Genomic DNA, 20,311 nt, shown 5'->3' on the forward strand with positions numbered 1-20,311 from the left:
AACCCTCTGTCTCAATGCTAGTCTTCCTCTGGGTCCTCGTTAAAGCTTGAGGTGTTAATCCTGGCTGAGGTTACTACCTAGAGCATCAGCCTGTCTGACCTGCTGCTTCCAGGTCTCTGTAGGCTGCTCTGTGCCCCACCTCTCCCCTTGGCTTTGATTAAGAAACCTTAGATTTCAAAGGCAGACACGCCTGACAGTGCTGCACTTGTTCCTGCTGTGTCAGTGTATCCTACTAGGGTCTGTTTACTGACTGCTGTGTGGCCTGCCTTCCTTCTACCCAACCAACATGCCCTCCTGCTGCTGGTACAGAGATAAAGCTGCAAACTAGAACCAGGTCTCAGCTTCTATGTGTGAGATTTTGGCTGTGGTGTAACCCTGCCTACCCCCACCCCAGCAGCAGGCAGTGCATTTATTCTGAGCACAGTACTTCTGCCTACTGCTGCTTTTCCTTTTCATGCTAATTCTTTTCCTTCCTGTAGGATGTTTTTCCCTTTCCATTGTGGATCAGTGCTGCTCTGAGAGGCCAGTGCTATGCTGAACAGCAACAGTAGCTGTCAAGCCACAGTATTTCCCAGTGTGAGAGCAAAGCACAAGTCAGCAGAGACCAGCTCCGTTGTTTGTGGTGCAGGTAATCCACCCAAGAAGAGAAACAGGGGGGAAAAAAAAAAACCCAAATCCTACCAGGCCACCCCACTTTCTTCCACCTCCTTTTCCCTGCTGCGTGGTGTATGTGTGCAGATGTGGTTTGCTGCTATTCATACCTTTGGACAAGCTCCCAGGGTTTCTGTGCTGTCTTTCCAGGAAGCAGTGTGCCTTAGTGCTTGCCAGGGTCTCGTTCAGATGTTCCACTTTGGGTTTTGCTCTGTTTGCTCCAAGAGAATCTAGCACCTTCAAGGATCACAGAGAAGGCTCAGTGGTGATCAGTGGCTGTGAGATACTGCATCATCTCTCTCAGTAAAGCTTAAACAGCATGAGTGAGTCATGGCACACGTGGACTGCTTTATCTCACACGTCTTAAATCCTTGTGCAAGGCAAGGATTAACAGTTCAGATATAGAATATTGTTCAGTTCTTTTGTCAAGATGCTTGTCCTCACAATGTGTTTTAGAGAGGCTCTGGCCACTTTGAGAAGGGCATATTTTAGATCAAACGGTTATTGCCTGCCTGGAACAGGATCCTGATCTACGAAGTGAATACTTCTGATCACCTTTAAGTTGGATGTTCTTTCAGGGTCTAACCACAGGCTCCCTCAGCTCTAGTTCAAGATCCCATTGCTACTGTCAGTGCTTCATTACTATTCCTTGGCTGGATCTTGTTGTCCCTGAATAGGTTGAGGGCTCTACAGCCACATCAGACCCAGCCATCCTGCAGGTTGCTTAGGAAGGGAGTGTTCCAGTAGGGAGCCCAGGAGCAGGTAACTGCAGCTCTTTTTGCCAAGCAAGTGAGTACCTGCCTCTGGTTTACTGCTTTTGAAGAGATGACTGGGCAAATAGTCCTTCCAGTTCTTGTGGGAGAAATATCTCTTGTAGAGCATTTGTATAGGGAGGGAAAGGAGTCTTCACTGTAAATATTTACCCAGTAACATCTAAGGAAGTACTAAGCAACACAGAGAGAATGTATGCTGCCTGGAGATGTCCAACCTTGATTGCTTAGAGATGGATAGGACCACTTGTTTTTCCTTGCTCAGCCAGCCTGCCTACTACTGCTGGTTGTTTGAGCAGCTTCCCTGGTCAGCAGTGCTTAGCAAAGGTAGATGATGGTGAAATCATGGTATAGGATGGCTTTTCCAGAAGTCATTGTGACAAACCTACCTGTTCTCAGGAGATGGAAGCAACAGCTGCTGACCTATTAGCCTTGCCCAATTCTCCTGTCACCCTGGGACAGGTTTGCTGCCTGCAGAACCCCACTACCCATCCCCTGCTGCAGTTTTGAGACCATATGCAGGAGCTTTTGTTTTTGGTAGTGGGTCCTTAGCAACCATCTGGCCCCGAGGGGATTTGTTCTTATGCTTTTGGCCAGGCAAGAGCAACTGCTGCCTTATTTCTCACTACAGCCAGCTAAACTGCTTGCACAGAGTGCCCCTCCTCACCAAGTAAGGACGGGGTGAAAGTGCTTGCAAACAGCAGCTTCTCCTCCATGGAAACTTTACTGGAAGGGCTGTGTGGGCTGATTTGTTTCTTTTGTTATTTTTTTTTCTTTCCCTGAAGTGCTTGTTATTCTAAAGTACTTATCTGTATCTAAACATATCTATTTTTGAGAGATAGGCAGTAGAGACAGGAGGGGGAGGGGAGACTGCTGCCAGGAGAGAACTGCTGTCCTGAAGGTGCCCAGGTTTGCAGAGTTCCCAGAATCCAGCTGCTTAAATGTGGCTGGGGACTTCTGGTGTGGGGCTGGATAGGAAAGGAAGGTGAAGTAGCAGTTTCTTACTGCTGTCCTTCTATGTGATTTTTTTTTTTAGGTGGTGTTTAGATAGCAGCTGCTCTGCTCCCATGCCATGGAGCTGGAGCTGATTGCTCTGTCTTACAAGGGGCTGGCTTAACTCAGACCAAAGCCTTGTCCTACCCAGGGGACAGCCCAGCTGTGGCTGGCAGGGAGCTGCAGTAAATGCCCAACAGCTTGTTTGCCTGGCTGCCACATCACTGTGCTCTGTGTTGACTGTGGCCAGGGCCCAGCTTTCGCCTCCTGTTTCCTCCAGCTGGGTCAGGCACACTGACCTGGGAGGTGTTAGGAAAGGGAAGAGGGCAGCAATAGGGGCTGGGCACCCTGTGCTTTCTGTGGGAGGGATGTGTCCACCCAGTGCAGCCGCAGGGTTAAAAAGGATGTCTGGAAACTAGAAATTCCATAGATGAAAGCATCTGGGGCTGTCACAACATGACCTTTGAGGACAGCTCGGAGGAACAGGGCTTGTTTAGTCCTGAGAAGTGCTGATGATATAGCAGCACAGGCACTGAGCACGTAGGTGTGTTTATAATAAGGACAAACTCTTCTCGTCCCTGGTGATGAGTGAAAGATGCAGCAGTTAGAGGCAAGGGAGGCATAAATCTGGTGCCAGAAGGATGGAGGGCCACCCTGTGCACGGGGAGCAGGAGCGATGATGCAGTGTGACCTCCAAAGGTGCTGTACAGCCCTCGCTCCCACCCAACACCTCCACCTGCATGGGTGAGTGCTGGTTCTGTGACCCCAGTTCCTGGGGCAGCTCCTGACACCAGGCAGCCCCTCATCCAAGCGATGGGGATGAGCAGGACACAGAGCCACCAGTCAGGGTGTGGGGCTGACACCAAAATGCAGTTCCACCCCAAAGGATGAGTGTGTCCCTGCTAGGCTGTGTGTGCACACCCATGGGACACACACAGAGGCAAAGGGGAAACCCAGTCCTAGCCCACGGGCATCACCTTACTCACTGCAACAACATGCAGTGTTAGAGGCTGGGCTTCTTAGCTGGCAGCAATAGCAGTGTGAGTGATGGAAAGTGTTTGGCAGGCGGAGAGAAAAGCCTGGTTTGCTCTCAAGGAGATGCTGCGTGGGGGTTAGTGAAAGCCTCCAGGGGTCTGTAGGGTAAATAAAAAGCCAGGAACAAAGGGAAAGTTCCCTGTGCTCGACAGGATACAGCTGAGGACTGGTACTTGTCCTGCAGGGGAGCACAGGGCCTGGCAGTGGTTACCAGCTGGTGGATGATGGTAAACATTTAAGCAACAACTGAGGCCAGCCGTTCCCCACGTGTGAGCCGGGCTGCCAGCTGGCCCCTGCCTGCTGCAGGAGGTGGTGACCCCATAATGAGGCAGCCTGAGGGTGGGCAGAAAGATTTAAGGGCTGGGAGGGGTGCGGATGAGTGCCATAGCCCTTCCCTCTGTGTCATGATGTTGGTCACCGTCAGGGAAATGACCCAGGGACAGGGGTGGCTTTGGGTGCGGTGCCCAGGGAAAGCTGTAGGGCCCTGGCGCCTCGAGGGCACCAGCTGTTGGCCTTTGAGCTGGCAGAGCAGCTGCTTCCTGGAGTGCTGTGGGGGGAAAAAGGCTTTTCTAGAGCTGTCATGAGCAAAGACAGTCCCAACTGATGCACTGCAGGAACAATGCAAGCTCTCTCCTTGTGGCCCCCTGTGGTTTCCCCAGTCCTTGGGCTGCCACCCACCAGAGCCACTGGTTTGCTCTCTGAGGTCCCACCACTTGTGAAACCTCTTGGACCCACAATGCAAAATCAGCCCTGCAACTCTGCACGTGTGTGATGGAGATGCAGTGGTACTGCTCTGTGTCCCAATCACGCCCCTCTGACCTCTATCCCCCCTACACGCACAGCACAGCTGGCCTCCCACCCAGCTGAGTGCTGATGTTTGCCTCCATTGGTGCTCTGCATCCCAGGACACTTGGCCTGAAGGGGGGGGAGAGGGGGGGCTGTGCTGTGGAGGGCAGCCAGGGCTGCCTGGCAGCTCCAGCAGATGAGCTGTGGTCTCTTGAGAGACTTTCATCCCCTGTTGTGGACATCACTATATCATCTCCCATCCCGTTTCTGTTCCTGCTTTCCCCTTCCTGCTGCCAAAGGGCAAGAATTTTGTGTTTGTGTCTGTGCTTTCTGCAGCCCTGCTTTGACCCGTGTCAGCACCCGGGGCTGCCACTGCTCTTAGTTCCCATTCCTTCACCCAGCTTTTGAAGAGCCTGTGCTGCCTGTACGTGACAGCAACGAGCCCTTCACCCTGCCCAGGAGAAGCTGTGTCTGTAGTCAGCCTCAGTGTGCCAGAGGGTGATATAGGGGAAATAAATGACACTAAATGACCTCGGGGGGGAAAAAAATCCGCTGCTGCAGCCAAACTGAGCACAAACTGCAGCCTCTCCCAAGGCTGTGCGAGCTCAGTGCACGCTGTGTGAACCCCCGACGTGCAAGGAAGTGTGGCACGAGTCTAGGGGCAGAAGGGCTTTATTGCAGCAGGGCTGTTTGGCACGGAGATGGATGGCCACCAACAGGTTTCCTTTCCCAGGTGTGACATCTGCCCTCCAGGCATCCGTTCCCCCTTCACAGCAGAGCAGTGATGAATTGCAGTCTGAATGCCGACATCTTCATCCTTTTGGGCTTTCTTCTGTGACTTTCACCCCCCCCTCCACGTTTCGTGCACCCAGGCCAAGCGTGCTTCCATGTTAAGCCTCAGTGTGCTGTAGGGATCATCCCTGGGGGGGAGGAGGGGTAGGTACCCACTAGCTGCCCCCGTGGGGTGATGTGGGGTCGGTCCCCTATGCCCGTGGGGGTGACACGTGGTCTCTCTAGCAGCTCCCTCCCGTGCACAAGAAGATGCCCACAGCCATGCCCACCACTGCGGAGACCCCCAGGATCAGACCCAGCACCAGAGGAGCGTGCGAGCGGCCTCTCTGCTTCTCTGCAAGAAGGGATAGTGGTACGTCACCCCAACTCACAGGGAACGAGCACCAGCATCGAGGGGATCCCCCTACAGCCCCCCCACCGTGCCTGGCACGCACCTCTCTGTGGGCTCTGAGCCCGCAGGATGTCCACACAGGTGGTGTTGAGGAAGTGCTGCAGGTTGTGCGTGGTCTCAGAGTACTTCATCAGCTCCCGCTGGGCAAAGGTGGCCAGTGGGTCCCTGAGTGGCCAGCGGAGCTCCCAGGTGGCACTGGGGACGTGGAAGGTGAGGAAGGCCGTCCCGTTGAGGGATACGTTGTAGAAGCTGCGGGCTGTGCCATTGGGGAAGAGGCAGCAGCCCAGGTGGCAGCACAGGCTCTGTGTGTCTGTGGGACGGAGGATGCCAGCACCCAGCAGTGAGTCTGCACGGCCCCAGGGGTGGGCTTGCACCGCCCGGGCCCCTCGTGAGCTCCCTGCTGCTTGTCATTTGGAAGTGGCTCTCCCGTGGGGTATGGTGTATGGCATAGATATAGGGACGTGCAGAATTTAATGGGGGCAAAACGGGCTTTAGGGGAGGAACACGGGTGCGAGAAGGGAGATGTCAAAGCGCAGCCACAGCCCCAGCACTGTCCCTGAGCAGGGATGCCACCTCCTGGTCCTCAGCATCCCACATCCAAGCAGTGACCCCGGGGTAATCCCTCTGCCCAAGGGCAGCTCCACTGCTGCATCCCCATCCCCTCGCTGAGCCGTCCCCTCGCAGCCATCCCCGGCTCCCCAGCAGCACTCACAGTTGAGGGGCCTCTCCTTGCTGAACACCTGCACTATGCCGCTGAAGTAGCTCAGGTAGTCGGCCACCATGTCCCGCTGCTGCTCCCAGGCCGCGGGCGGCTCCAGCGGCATCACCTGCGTGACGTTGCGGTCCTCCAGGACGTGGCTGAGCCGCCCTCCCAGCGTGGCGTTGCCCCAGAAGACGGAGCTGCCGTCGGACACCCGCGTCCACTGCAGCATGGTGAAGGTGAGCGGGGCTGCTGGGAGACACCGATGTCACCTGTTGTCCCACGATGCCCACTCGCGTGTCCCCGTGCCACCGCGCGTCCCCGCACCCCATACCCTCGCTCCCGACCCCGCAGCGCAGAGCCGCGCAGAGCAGCAGCAGCCGCAGCATGGTGTGGGACGGGGACGGACGGGGGTTAGGGACGGACGGTCCCAATTAAACGTTGCTGAGAGGTGGGACCGGGGTGGAGGAGGAGGAGGAGGAGGAGGATGTTGACAGTCCGGCCAGGTCGCTCCCATTTCCTTCACCCGCGACCGCCCGCACCCATTTGCTGCTGGCCGCGGCCGTGTCAGCGCACTGTGAACACGGGGGGGAGCGGCGTAGGGACCCCTCACCGTCCCACGCAGGAGGATGACGGCCCCGTGGGCTTTAATTATTGTAAATGACTCGACGTGGGCAAAGCACGCCGCTCCCGCCGTCCGTCCCCCGCCGCTCAGAGCGGCCGACCTCAGCGCGGCGCGGGTGGGGCGGTGGGCGTGGCCTCGAGGGGCGTGGCCACCGCAGAGGGGGCGGGGACAAAGCGGGGCGGAGCGGGACGGGACGCCGGTGCCGGGCAGCGCAGCGATGGCGGCGGCGGAGCTCGAGAGGCTGCGGATGGCCGGGGCCGGTATGGCCATCGCCGTGCTCACCAGCGGCGGCGACGCGCAAGGTGGGGCCCACGGGGCGGCCCCGGGGCTGTGGGTACCCCCGGCCACGGTCCCCCGCCTCCTGGCGGGGGTGCGGCGGGTCCGGAGTCCTCGCCGCCCCAGGGGCCTGTGGGACGCGGTGCGGGGACGCGGGGGAAATGGGAGTTTGAGGACGTGGGGCACGGGGACGGCCGTGCGATGAGGGCGGCGGGTCCCCTCCTGGCGCGGCGGTGCCACGTGTCCCCTCCGCAGGCATGAACGCCGCCGTGCGCGCCGTCACCCGCATGGGCATCTACGTGGGAGCCAAGGTCTTCCTCATCTACGAGGTCTGCCCACCCCTCTCCCCCACCAGCCGCCCTCCCCCTGTGCGCAGCACGCAGGGATGTCACCTCCGTGTCCCCGCAGGGCTACGAGGGGCTGGTGGAAGGCGGCGACAACATCAAGCAGGCCACCTGGCTGAGCGTCTCCAACATCATCCAGCTGGTGAGCATCGCCAGCCTCCACAGGGGACACCCCACTGTGCCACGTGCCCCCCCCCCTCCCCAAAACCCCTTACGTGTCACCTCTGCAGGGCGGCACGGTCATCGGCAGCGCCCGCTGCAAGGCCTTCACCACACGGCAGGGCCGCCTGCGTGCTGCCCGCAACCTGGTGGAGCACGGCATCACCAACCTCTGCGTCATCGGCGGTGACGGCAGCCTGACGGGTGCCGATGTCTTCCGTGCAGAGTGGGCCGGGCTGCTGGACGAGCTGCTGCGGGACGGTGCGTGGCACGGGGTGGGGGAGGGCTTGGGTGCAGGAGGTGGGATGTGGTAGGGAGCGATGGGCCTGGAGCTCAACCCAAAGCGTTGGGCGTCGGGGCGCAGGGCTGATCAGCGAGGAGGTGGCGAAGGCCAACGGGAGGCTCAACGTGGTGGGTTTGGTGGGCTCCATCGACAATGATTTCTGCGGCACTGACATGACCATCGGCACCGACTCGGCGCTGCATCGCATCATGGAGGTGATCGACGCCATCACCACCACAGCGCAGAGGTGAGACCGTTGGCCACGTCGTCAGCACAGCACCCAACCTCCTCCTGCCCACCCTCATCGCCTTCATCTCTTGGTTATAGAACCATGAAGGTTGGAAATGACCTCTGAGTTCAAGTCCAACTTCTATCCCACCCATCCCACTATGCCAACTCATAGGCTTATTAAGGTTAGAAGAGACTTCTAAGTGCATCGAATCTGACTTCCATCCCACCATGCACACTTGTAGACTCAATAAGGTTAGAAGAGACCTCTAAGTTCATGAAGTCTAATTTCTATCCCACCATGCCCACTCATAGAGCCATTAAGGTTGGAAATTATCTCTGGGTTCATCAAATCCATCTTCCATCCCACCATGCACTCTCGTAGACTCATTAAGGTTGGAAGAGACCTCTTAAGTTCATCACATCCAACTTCCATCTCGCCCATCCCACCATGCCCACTCATAGACTCATTAAGGTTGGGAATGACCTCTGGGTTCATCAAATCCATCTTCCATCCCACCATGCACTATCGTAGACTCATTAAGGTCAGAAGAGACCTCTAAGTTCAAGTCCAACTTCCATCCCACCCACCCTACCATGACCTCTAAGATCATCCAACCATTGGCCCATCCTTACCATGCCCACTGACCGTGTCCCTAAATCCTGTCCTCGCAGCCACCAAAGGACGTTCGTGCTGGAGGTGATGGGCCGCCACTGCGGGTGAGGACAGCAGGTGGACTGGGGGGTTTCTGCAGCATTTCGGGCCCTTGGGGACACCCTGGTGCCACCACCACTCCCACAGATACCTGGCACTGGTGTCCGGGCTGGCCTCGGGGGCTGACTGGCTCTTCATCCCCGAATCCCCCCCAGAGGATGGCTGGGAGGACCTGATGTGCGAGCGGCTTGGGGAGGTGAGAGACCCATCCCTACCACAGGGACACAGGGAGGATGTTTGTGGTTGGGACGCGCTCATCTGGCACAAATTTTGGCTGAGCTGCTGTGCCTTTTTGCACCCCCAGACCCGCAGCCGAGGGTCACGGCTCAACATCATCATCATCGCAGAGGGGGCCATCGACCGCAACGGCAAGCCCATCTCCTCCAACTACGTCAAAGACGTAAGCCTCACCCCACTCCCCTCTCCCATGGCCGAGCCCTTCCCTCCCTGACAGCCTCCCCACCCCACAGCTGGTGGTGCAACGCCTGGGCTTTGACACTCGTGTCACCGTGCTGGGCCACGTGCAGCGTGGCGGGACGCCCTCCGCCTTCGACCGTGTGCTGGTGGGTGCCCAGGGCTGGGGGATGGGGACGAAAGGTGGGAGGAGGGCTTTGTCATCACCCAAGGGGGTGCCCCCGACCCGCTGCAGAGCAGCAAGATGGGGATGGAGGCGGTGATGGCGCTGCTGGAGGCCACCCCGGACACCCCCGCCTGCGTGGTCAGCCTGTCAGGGAACCAGTCAGTGCGGCTGCCACTGATGGAGTGCGTCCAGGTGGTGAGTACATGGTGGCAGCAGGGGTGCAGAGCCGGTGGTGGCATCTCCACGGGGCCGCTGGTGCCTCTGTTGAGTGTGCAGCGGGGCGTCACAGTGCTGCATTTCTTCCCCCAAGACGAAGGACGTGCAGAAGGCCATGGATGAGAAGAGGTTCGATGAGGCGATCCAGCTCCGTGGGAGGTGAGCCACCGTGGGGGACTAGATGTCACCGTGGGGTAAGCGGGGCGGGGGGGGGGTCTTTCTGGTTCAGGGGTTCTCCACTGCTGTCCTCACAGGAGCTTTGAGAACAACTGGAACATCTATAAACTGTTGGCACACCAGAAGCCAGCGCAGGAGAAGGTGAGACAGGGTGCCAAGCTGTGCTCTCCATTGGCTCTAAGGAAGGCAGTGCTGTTCCCTTCCTGGTGGCTCTGCCACCATCCCCACCACGCTGCTGCTGTCCCTACAGAGCCCCTTCAGCCTGGCCATCCTGAACGTGGGGGCCCCTGCTGCCGGCATGAACGCGGCCGTGCGCTCTGCTGTGCGCATCAGCATCTGCCACGGCCACACCGTGTACGCAGTGAGCGACGGCTTCGAGGGCTTGGCCAAGGGACAGGTGAGCGAAAGGCCCACAAGGCTCTGATTGGGATGGCTGGGTCATCCCCAGCTCCAAAACTGAGCACTGCTCCTTGCAGATCCGTGAGGTGGGCTGGCACGACGTGGCCGGCTGGCTGGGACGCGGCGGATCCATGCTAGGCACCAAGCGGTGAGCGGCTGTGATGGAGGGGATGCTGCTGTCACTGGGCTTCTTCTCAGGGGCATCACCGTGGGGTCTTTGCCCCCTTTCAGGACTCTGCCCAAGACTTGCATGGAAAAGATCGTGGAGAACGTGCGGAATTTCAACATCCAAGCTCTGCTGGTCATCGGTGGCTTTGAGGTGCGGGGAAACCCTGAACGTGGAAGCGCTCTTTTGGTGTCACTGCATCTCCTGCAGCTCACGGCCCCATCCTGGCCCCGGGTGGTGGGGTGAGGTGGGACCCTGCTGACCGCCATGCCCCCACGACAGGCGTACGAGGGGGTGCTGCAGCTGGTGGAAGCCCGTGGGCAGTACGAGGAGCTCTGCATCATCATGTGCGTCATCCCCGCCACCATCAGCAACAACGTGCCCGGCACCGACTTCAGCCTGGGCTCGGACACAGCTGTCAACGCAGCCATGGAGGTGAGAGGTGGAGGTGAGGTGGGGGCACCGCGCTGTACGAGCGCGGCCCCGTGACAGGCGTCGTGGTCACGCAGAGCTGTGACCGCATCAAGCAGTCGGCGTCGGGCACCAAGCGCCGTGTCTTCATCGTGGAGACCATGGGGGGTTACTGCGGGTACCTGTCCACCGTCACCGGCATCGCCGTGGGGGCCGACGCTGCCTACGTGTACGAAGACCCCTTCACCATCCACGACCTGAAGGTGAGCGCGCCCTCAGGATGCCAGCAGTGTTGTTTTGGTGGAAAACGGAAACGGGAAGAGCTGAGGATGAGATCTGGTGAGGCTGGGGGAGGGGATACACACACAGAGTGGATGAGGAAGGAGGGGGACCGTACTGGGGGTTTGTCCTGCAGGCCAACGTGGAGCACCTGACTGACAAAATGAAGACCGACATCCAGAGAGGGCTGGTGCTGCGGTGAGTCCTAAGTTATAGGATCACACAGTTGTTGAGGTTGGAAAAGACCCCAGAGATCCCCAGGTCCAGTCCCAGCCCACCCCACCGTGCCCACTGCCCACGTCCCTCAGTGCCACATCTCCACTGCTCAGCAACACCTCCAGGGACAGTGACTGCCCCACCTCCCTGTGCAGCTGTTCTTCCTAATGCCCAACCTGACCCTCCCCTGGCACAACTTGAGGCCACCACCTCTCATCATATCCGTGTCCCTCGGGACACCCTGGGGACAGCCCAGGAAGGAGTAACCCCACCCCCTCCCTCTCCTCCCCCAGCAATGAGAAGTGCCACGAGCACTACACCACCGAGTTCCTCTACAATCTCTACTCCTCCGAGGGCAAGGGCATCTTTGACTGCAGGATCAACGTCCTGGGCCACCTCCAGCAGGTACAGGGACGGGAGGGCCACCAACACCAGGCTGTGTCTCAAAGGGGGGTTTGACTTCAGCTTTTCTCTGTCCCTAGGGGGGAGCCCCAACCCCCTTTGACCGCAACTATGGGACCAAGCTGGGCGTGAAGGCCGTGCTGTGGATGTCGGAGAAGCTGCAGGAGGCGTACCGCAAGGGTGAGCCCAGGGCTGGGGGATGCTGGTCGCAGTGTGGCCACCATCCCTGCTGCCAGCTGATGACAGTGTGTCCCCTGCAGGCCGCGTCTTTGCCAACTCGGCCGACTCTGCCTGTGTCATCGGGCTGAGGAAGAAGGTGGTGGCCTTCAGCCCTGTGACGGAGCTCAAGAAAGTCACTGATTTTGAGTAAGTGCCCATCCTCTGCCCGTGGTTCCGCATGGCCATCGTGCCCAGAGCTGCTGGAGAGCCATGCCCTCCTCCGCAGGCACCGGCTGCCCCAGGAACAGTGGTGGCTGAACCTGAGGCTGATGCTGAAGATGCTGGCCAACTACCAGATCAGCCTGACCGAGTACATCTCGGGGAAGATGGAGCACGTCACCCGGCGCACGCTCAGCATCGAGAAGGGCTTCTAGTGGCCATCCCTGAGCGTGTCCTCCCCAAAACCCTGCCTGAAATTGCTGCTCCATGGGGCCGGTCACTGTGCACGCGTGGGAACGGGGGCTTCCCCGAGCCTGGCTGCTCAGCCCGGCCCCGAAATCATCCTCTTCTAGTTAATTATTTAATGATGAGGTACTCCTGATTCCTTATTTCATGGCTTGATAGCCCAAACCAATTGCTGCTTTTAGCTGACGACCCCGTGCGGGAGGGGAGGGGAGGAGGATGCAGTGCTGTGCCAGAGCAGGCACAGGGCACCAGTCCTGGCAGTCCCCTGCCCCCGGCCACCCTGCATGACGCTTGGCTGTCACCACATGGCCCTGGGTGCCACCAGCAGGGCCGTGCCCATCATCAGCACCGCTCCCTGGCCCCAGCGCGTCTCACCATCGCGGCGTCGCTTGTGTCTTAGAGATAAAACCTGCTGGAGAGTCAGCCCTGTGTCACCGGCATGGTCACTGTGCTCTGGGCCCCACGGGGAGGAGGACTGGAGGTCCACGGGGCGTGCGTTGGGATGGAGGGACCACTCTGTGCTGGGGATTGTTTCTAGGGAGGGGGTGTGAGAAAGCTGAGCTGCAGCCGGCTTGCCAGAGCCCGACTCATGCTGGGACAAGAGGTTTCCCTGCTCTGTGCATCCCCAAGCTGGGGTCCTGGGAGAAAAGGACTGCAGGCAGCCCCGTGTGCATGAGTCCCTCCAGCGTGTGCAAAGTCCGTGTCCCTCTGCGAGGAGACCTCTCGACCCTGGAGGAAAAACTGCATCTCCCAGGGTTTGGTTCCCACTTTCAAGGGAAGTTCAAAGCGGACGGGTCAGGGCGACGTGCGTGGTTTTCACGCAGTTTCTCAGGGTAGCTGCCAAGCACCTCGGCCCCAGCTCACAGCTCTGAGGTTTGGATGTGCTCAGCCGATGCCAGACAGCTCATTTCCCAGGACTCCTTCATCCCAGAGCCACGCTGACGAACATCACCATCATGGGGATGTGTCAGAGTTGTAGGGTTTGGACAGAGCTGGTTTTCTTTTTTCCATGGACTTGTCCCCACTGTGGAGGCCCCTTTGATTTGAAGGGCAACAGTGCTATTCCCCTAGCTGGCCATAGCACTTATTTTAGGCTCTGGACGAAGACAGTGAGCACATCACCCCTGCCAGAGCTGAGTGCAGTAAAACAGCAGAGCATGCTGATGAAGGAAACGTGGTGGCTTTTCCCTGGTGGACCAGCCCTGGGGACCCCATACACAGATCACACCGCTCCTCCCAGCACTGAGGAGGTGGGAAATGGGTTCTTCCACCGCCCCATGCTGACCACGTGGAGGCCCATCTCGCTCCTCGATGGGGCCCCAGAATCATGACTGTGCACCCAGCTTCCCCCAGCACATCCATCCCAGCCCCAGAGCTGCAGGGACACCGAGCATCACACACGGGAAGGAAGGCCACTGGTCCCCAGCGTGACAAAGATGCTGCGAGGTGGCCCAGGAGCAGAGGGGGCACCTGGCAGCTGCAGCAGCAGCAGCAGCCAAGTATGACAAGCACGGCACGTAGGCGGAGAGCTCTGGTGGGGATTAGCAGCCTGACTGCTGTGAGCTGAGAAAAAAGGAGCTGTGCCAGAGCAGCCTCAGGCCATGCTGAGTGCCACGGCAGCCACCATCAGCCCTGCGACAAGCCACCATGCTTGCTCCAGACATTCTCCTCCCAGCAAAATGGGGAGCTCCAGGCCACGGGGTGGTCCAGCAGCTGCTCCCACAATTCCCAGAGCAGAAAGGTGCAGTTTCTGCCACCAAGCAGCTGTTGAGGCAGCCTGGGAGAAGACTTGACCTCGGCACAAGGGCAGGATGCAAACAAGATGCTGGATAAGTCTCTGGGGCCTTGGCTGTCAGGAGAAGACTAGTATACTATAAATCACACTGACCAGTTCAGCACAGCTGGGCTTAACACAGAAGGCAAGAACTAGGTCATCTGAAGAGCGAAAGGCATCAGCAATCCTCATCCAGAGGGACACAGTGTGTCCCCTCACCCCAAGGCCACAGAGCTGTGCTTGTGTGCACGGGGCTGCCAACATCTCCGAGGAGCACTCCCATCAGCACAACTCCATGCGGTGCCTCGGGTGCCCGTGCAGACACAGGGAGCAGAACCAGAGAGCCACAACCACCCCAGGGCCTGCAGAGAACAGCACCAGGGGCCATCTCCCCATACCCTGCAGGCTTTGCACCTCTGCTCACAGTCCCTTTGCACCCCGCAGCTGCTGCAGAGTGCTGCCCCAGTAGGAAAGTGCCTTTGGAAAGCAGGGAGGTGCAGCATTTCTGCTCATGAGCAGCACTGCAATCAGATGAAGCATTTCACGGTCAGTGAAGCGGGAGGGAGCAGGGGCCAACAGCTGCCCTGGGGCTCCCAGGGCTCACAATGGGAGCTGTGACCCAGATGTAAGCAGCAATGCCCAGAGTCAGTTGTTCTCACCACGGTTGCTGAGCCCCAGGCACAACTCATCCGTCCTAGAGGGAAAATGGCTTTTATTTGCTCTGTCACAATGTTCCAAGTGGTATTTAACAGCTTTGTGAATTTTCTCTGAATTCAGCTTTTTCAGTTAAGCACCGCCCTTGCTACCTGTGCATTCCAGCAGTAATGCTTGGCTCTCCCAAAATGCACAGGGGCACTTTGCTCCAAGGTTAGATTTCCTTATGCTGCTCTAACGCCTGCGGGGATGAAACTACAGCCGAGCATTCCGGATCTGCTGTTTCACCCAGGCTGCCCCAAGGTCTTCTCCGGGCCACCCGACCACCAAGTCAGATGCTGCTTGTACTAACAAGGCCAGAAGAAATCAGGAGTTTAAGATAAATTAAGAACGTGACGTTGACCTTCACCATCCGCACCAGAGAGTTCTTGAAAATCCTTCAGGCAGCGTCTTTCCAAGATTCAAACAAACCTCTGTGGGAGAAAGCTGCCTTCAGAGCCTGCCCACAACCACGGCTGGAGAAGTGCTGGGCCAACGGGGAGCAACGTACAAGCAGTGCTGCTTCTGGCTGCCACCAGGCTTTGCCAACCCCTTCATTCCTAGAGCACAGCAGCACGTCCACCCACGGCCCTGCTAGCTTTATCCTGTTGATCCCACCGTGGCTCCCATCGAACGGCCCCAGCTACAGGACATGCACATGTTAACAGAGCCTGCCGTGCCAGCAGGAAAGCTCCCAGAGGCTGATCCTGTGATGCACACAGCCAGGGGCAACGTCAGGAGAGCTAAAGGGGCAGCTCCTCTGCAGCCAGCATCACCCCACCCACAGGGGAAGGGCAGAGGGACGTGCTGAGCCAGGCATGTATGGGCAGAGTGGTGCTGCTGGGCTGGGGCAAGCTCTCTGGCTCATGAAATACTCCAGGGTGGATGCAGCACGCACCATCACTCCTCCTGCAGCTCTCTCTTCCGAAGGACCTGCAGCCTCCTCCCCACTGTCTCCTGGACGATCTCCAGACCCTCTGTGTCCAGTTCCTTCGTGAGAAGCAGGATGGCATTCAGCACGTTGTTCTGTCAGGATGAGACAGGCACTGCTTTATACGAAGGCATTAACACCAGCCCCGAGAAGGGGGGCACTCTGTTTTTGAGCTGCTGCTCCTTCTAGGGACTTCATCACCTACACCTACAGGGACAAATCAACCCTCCACTGAGGCCGAGTGGGGTGCAGGGTGCCCTGGAGAGAGAATAAACTCGTCCACCCAGTCCTATACAGACTGCCCGCACACCTCAGGCTCTTGCAGGGAAAAAGGGAGCTCCACTGAGCAGCTGTCCTCTCTCCAGTGCGACCACATGAAGGGTGAGAAAGGACATGCCCCCACTCTGATCTGAGAACAGCAAAAGCAGGAGCTGGATGGAACCTCTGAAGGTCCCCAGCTCGGCCTCCCACCAAAGCAGGACCACTGCCAACGCCAGAACACGGCTCTGTCAAACCACGTCATGAAAAAATCCAGAGGGAGATTCCGCAAGCCTCTCTAGATACCTTTTAGGGAAAAAACTTGTTTGCTAACATCCAGCTTGAAGCCCCACAGCTGCAGCCTACAGCCACATTGCCTTAATTCTTATCCTGCCAGAAAGGAGGAAAAAGAGGGGAAAAAAGCCAGGGCCTGCAGTAGTATTCTTGCTGCTGTAAAGGAAGCTTAAAGCATGAATGAACAAGCGAATGCAGGCAACAAATATCAGACTGAGGCAGAACATGGTCTAGATTCTCACTCTGGCCTCCCTGTGCCAATTGCAGTGATGGCTCTGAGCCCAGAATACAGCAGCTCCCAAGATCCATGAGGTTCATGTGGGGTTACACCACGGAGGGGGCTGAAGAAGCACCTAAGCGCTCAGTTTAGCATCCTCCCGCTCACCAGCTGCATTTCAGCTGCTGCCCATCTTCAGCAAGCTCTTAGCACACGCCGTGGGCAGGCAGATGGAGAGTGCAGACCTCATCAGGCTTCCTCTGCACGTGGAGGAAAATGAAAACACCACACGGCATCTTCAAAGATGAAAAGCAATTTGGTGCTGAAAGATACTCACTCTCGTCTTTCGGCTACAGTCTGTCTCCTGAGGTGAGAAGGAGGAAAATTTATCCTTAGGAACAGGCTTCATACCAAGCTGCTCTCGAATTTTGCTGAAGAAAGGGAAGAAGAGCAGATGTCACAATAACCAGATGGCAAAACTTTACTCTGTCAGGCCACAGTGACGGGCAGCCACCCAACAAGTGTCTAACCAAGGGATTCAAAGCACAGCTCCTCTCACACCACTGCTGCCTAGAGAACATGGAAGCCTGAGCAAAACAATACTAAGAGCCTCACAGCTACAGGATGTAAGCAGGCAAAGGCACCACGAGGAGGCTGCTCCCAGCTGTGGGCCTGGGAACTGACCACATCACACTGCACTCCACAGTGCCACAGTGCTGGTGTGCACCAAGGAGTGCTGCAGGGGAGCTAAGGAGGAACGGGCCAGAGCTCACCCACCCACCCCTGTCTGCACACACGGCTGATAGCAAGCAGCCAGCTGCAGCAGAGCCTGTTTTGCAGACAGAGAACCAGACCCACGAATACCATTGACCCAGCACAGCTCCATCATGCTAACTGGAACAACAGGAATCTGCACCCGCTGCAGGGCTGGCCTACAGGAGATGGGGCTTGGCCGGCAGGATCATGTCACACTACCCACAGGTGCAGCCCAGGAGCCCTAACGTCTCACTTGGTCTCCTCCAAACCGAAGCTCAGCAGCTCGCTCTCAGTCTCCATTGTGGATTCGGCAGCACTGGACTCGGTGGAGGCAGAGCAGCTGCCCTCCATACTCCTCCTGGCAGGTGGGGCAGTGATTTCCTCCCCATCAACCAGGGCCTGGGACAGCTCTTCCTCTGTCACGGCTGTGAAAGCAGAAAAATAAAACCAAAACACAAAAACAGCCTGGAGCCACTTGCTTGCAATGAACTCCAGCAATCCAGAAAGACATTGCCTGCCATCAGGAATGTGCTGCTGCAGCAGAGCTACACCAGGAGGGGTTTGCCCAACAATCCTGCTTTGTGGGGCCTTTTGCTTTCATCCTCCAACAGTGGCTGTCACCGAGCTCTCAAAAGGAGAAAGATACCAGGCGGGGATGCAAATATGCTCTGCAGGCTCCAAAAGCCACCAAATTACTGCTTGCAGGTGGAAAAGGTTTTTTCTATAACCACAGATCCAATTACAGAATCTTTGTTTAGCACGAGCAAAGGAGAAAGCTCTGAAAAACCACTAATTAATGGTACAGTCTGAGCTCTAATGAGCCTCTTTCAGCCCCAGTAGCACTAACCCTGGCACTGCAGGGCACAAAAGGGAGAAAACAGCTTGGGAGCAATGGTTCAACAGAGGGGACTCTCGACCTCCAACACATCCTGCCTGCCTGCACACCTGGACCACGTCTCCCCAGCACAAAGGACGCCTGAACAAGAGGAACCAGCACATCACTGGTTTCCAGTTCACCCTGCCCAGGGCTCGGGGCTGCTCACCTCCCTGCCAACACCCACCTTGATTATCGAGCTTCTGCAGGCTGGGGAGGTTGCGGAGCACGGTCATCCTGTAGCGGTGGGGATCCGACCCGCAGCAGGGGTTCTCAGACAGCCACAGGACCTTCAGCCGGGGCAGGTTTTTGAGGTAGAAGAGCTCATTCAGGCTTGCAATGTTGTTCTTCCTCAGGTAGAGCTCGCTCAGATTCTGGCACTGGTTCAGTGGCTCGAGGTCTGAGATGCCATTCAGGCTGCAGAGAGAGCACAGGCTCAGCCCACCCCTTCTCATTGTGCCCTCAGTGGGGAGCAGGGCCCCTGCAGCACGCAGCTTTTCAGCCCCTTTTTCTGCATCAGCCTCACTGAGAAGCCTCACACCAACACAGCGAGGGCGGTGTTCAGGAGCCTACGGCTTTGCAAGGAACAAAAAGATGGCATTTCATCTTTGTAAACAGAGGGAGGAATTATAAAGCAGGCGCTGCTCTCTGCTGAAGATGACAAAACAGCATTTGCTTCCCCCAACTATCCGTCACACTAATGCCCTTTTATCTAGCAGCTCAAGCTGAAGGAGAACCCACGGAAGATAGATTCCTGAGCTGAAAAGCTCAATTTCAAAGACAGGAGAGGCTCTGTGTGAGATGGGAGAAATGCGGAGCTTGGAGAGATCCAAGCATTTCAACCAGCCTTCTGCAAACTGGCTTCGTGGGGGTGCCCAGAAAATCCCATCTAAATCATGGAATATGACTTAAGGAACAAAAATCCTAAGACACTTCAACCCCTCTCAAAGCAAGGATTATTTTCTTGCATAGCAAGGGGACGGGTGCAGAGGAGCACGCTGAAGGATAAGCATTTCCACATCTCTGCTGCTTGAGAATACAGGTGAGAAGAGGCTGGCAGCTTGGAGACACACCCTAAGAGGCAGCACCAAACCAAAGGCCAGGACACAGCCACATGAAACACACGATCTCTGCTCTCTCCAAGGCCAACATCTTGAGATTCACCTGAATGTGATCACCTCAACGTTGGGCAGATCCCGGCATATCGATATCTATGCAGGAAGAGACAGAAACATTAAACTGCACTCCCAGGGGAAAAAAATGAATAAATAAATAAACCAAAGAAACACAGAACAACAAAAACAACACAGCAGTCTAAGCCACGCACAAACAAGATGAAAGCAAGAGCAGGAATTCAGGTTGCTTCAATCTAACCCAAGCTTAGCACTACCCGAGGGATTTGCTGCCAAATCAGCAGCACCTCCACCCTTTGCACCCTGCCAGCGTCCTGCTGCTCTTCTTTTCTGGCAGGTCTGCCATCCTTACGCTGCTTTCCAGGAAGGATCCATCCCTCTCACCCAGGCAGCCCTTTCCTGCAGTGGGGATGTGCCTATGAGCCCAAATCCTGCACAGCCCGGTGAGCACACAGCCCCTGTACCCTCCCAGTGCCAGCTCTCTCCAGGAACAGGCAGGGGATCGATGAGATGAGCAGATGGCAGCACGGTACTTACATCGGTGAGGTGGCTGCCCCTGTGGGAGGAGAGGGCTGTCACTGCATTTGCCTTGGCTACAGCCACCCATCTGCCTCCCCCACACCCCTGCTGCAGGCCTGGGCCTATCCCACACCTCTGCCACGTCCCCATTGCCCCTCCAGGGCTGCTCTGCCATCGCAGGCCTACCTGGGACAACAAGACTGCTCGGTATCCACCAGCCCTGCCTGTCCCCTACCCCAGCCCTGCCTGTCCCCTACCCCAGCCCTGCCTGTCCCTCCCCAACACCCCGCCGGTCCCCATCCCTAGGCCCATCCCTTCCCCTGCAAGGCCCTGCCTGTCCCCTGCCCGCCCCTCCCCAATGCCCTGCCCGCCTCCATCCCTGCCTGTCCCCATCCCTATCCCCATCCCAGGCCCCCACCAGCAGTTCAGCCGCCGGACCCCTTCGAGAGCGACGGCCTTGGCCCGGGCCAGCACGGCAGCCCGGCTCAGCCTCATGGCCGGGCCCCGCGGTCGCTAGGGGCGGGGCGGCACGAGTGGGGCGGAGCGGGGCAGGGAGATGCGTGACCCAGAGCTTGGGAAAGCCGGCTTCAAAACGGCATCCCACCCGGCCGGCTCCGTAACCCCACGGCTTAAAGTGCCGGCCC

The 20,311-nt window shown here is 57.8% G+C and overlaps 3 protein-coding genes across 4 annotated transcripts; 1 reads left to right on the forward strand and 2 right to left on the reverse strand.

Moving 5' to 3' along the window:
- Nucleotides 1-5,227: 5,227 nt before the first annotated feature.
- On the reverse strand, nucleotides 5,228-6,420 carry PROCR (protein C receptor). Its single transcript, XM_065748061.1, has 3 exons — nucleotides 6,131-6,420; nucleotides 5,462-5,728; nucleotides 5,228-5,361 (listed from the first exon to the last, which is right to left on the reverse strand). The coding sequence occupies exons 1-3, from the start codon at nucleotides 6,348-6,350 to the stop codon at nucleotides 5,249-5,251; spliced, it is 600 nt and encodes a 199-aa protein (XP_065604133.1). The 5' UTR covers nucleotides 6,351-6,420; the 3' UTR covers nucleotides 5,228-5,248.
- Nucleotides 6,421-6,937: 517 nt separating this feature from the next.
- Nucleotides 6,938-12,641, forward strand: PFKL (phosphofructokinase, liver type). Its single transcript, XM_065748511.1, has 22 exons — nucleotides 6,938-7,045; nucleotides 7,275-7,348; nucleotides 7,428-7,505; nucleotides 7,594-7,783; nucleotides 7,887-8,052; nucleotides 8,709-8,753; nucleotides 8,836-8,944; nucleotides 9,053-9,148; nucleotides 9,219-9,311; nucleotides 9,398-9,523; nucleotides 9,639-9,703; nucleotides 9,799-9,862; nucleotides 9,972-10,118; nucleotides 10,198-10,268; nucleotides 10,352-10,439; nucleotides 10,569-10,721; nucleotides 10,796-10,960; nucleotides 11,113-11,174; nucleotides 11,486-11,597; nucleotides 11,675-11,774; nucleotides 11,855-11,960; nucleotides 12,040-12,641. Exons 1-22 carry the CDS (start codon nucleotides 6,961-6,963, stop codon nucleotides 12,185-12,187), a joined length of 2,343 nt encoding a protein of 780 aa, XP_065604583.1. The 5' UTR covers nucleotides 6,938-6,960; the 3' UTR covers nucleotides 12,188-12,641.
- Nucleotides 12,642-14,687: 2,046 nt separating this feature from the next.
- Nucleotides 14,688-20,178, reverse strand: CFAP410 (cilia and flagella associated protein 410). Of its 2 annotated transcripts, XM_065747898.1 has the most exons (8): nucleotides 20,086-20,178; nucleotides 19,686-19,704; nucleotides 19,180-19,226; nucleotides 18,203-18,432; nucleotides 17,395-17,566; nucleotides 16,723-16,816; nucleotides 15,927-16,025; nucleotides 14,688-15,711 (listed from the first exon to the last, which is right to left on the reverse strand). In XM_065747898.1, exons 1-8 carry the CDS (start codon nucleotides 20,160-20,162, stop codon nucleotides 15,586-15,588), a joined length of 864 nt encoding a protein of 287 aa, XP_065603970.1. In that variant the 5' UTR covers nucleotides 20,163-20,178; the 3' UTR covers nucleotides 14,688-15,585. The 2 variants fall into 2 exon arrangements, with proteins under 2 accessions (XP_065603970.1, XP_065603971.1); XM_065747899.1 differs by lacking the exon at nucleotides 15,927-16,025.
- Between the last annotated feature and the right edge of the window lie 133 nt (nucleotides 20,179-20,311).

Source organism: Cyrtonyx montezumae, unplaced genomic scaffold (assembly GCF_038088225.1).
Source record: "Cyrtonyx montezumae isolate F1298 unplaced genomic scaffold, pur_monq_1.0 scaffold_5, whole genome shotgun sequence".
NCBI lineage: Eukaryota > Metazoa > Chordata > Aves > Galliformes > Odontophoridae > Cyrtonyx > Cyrtonyx montezumae.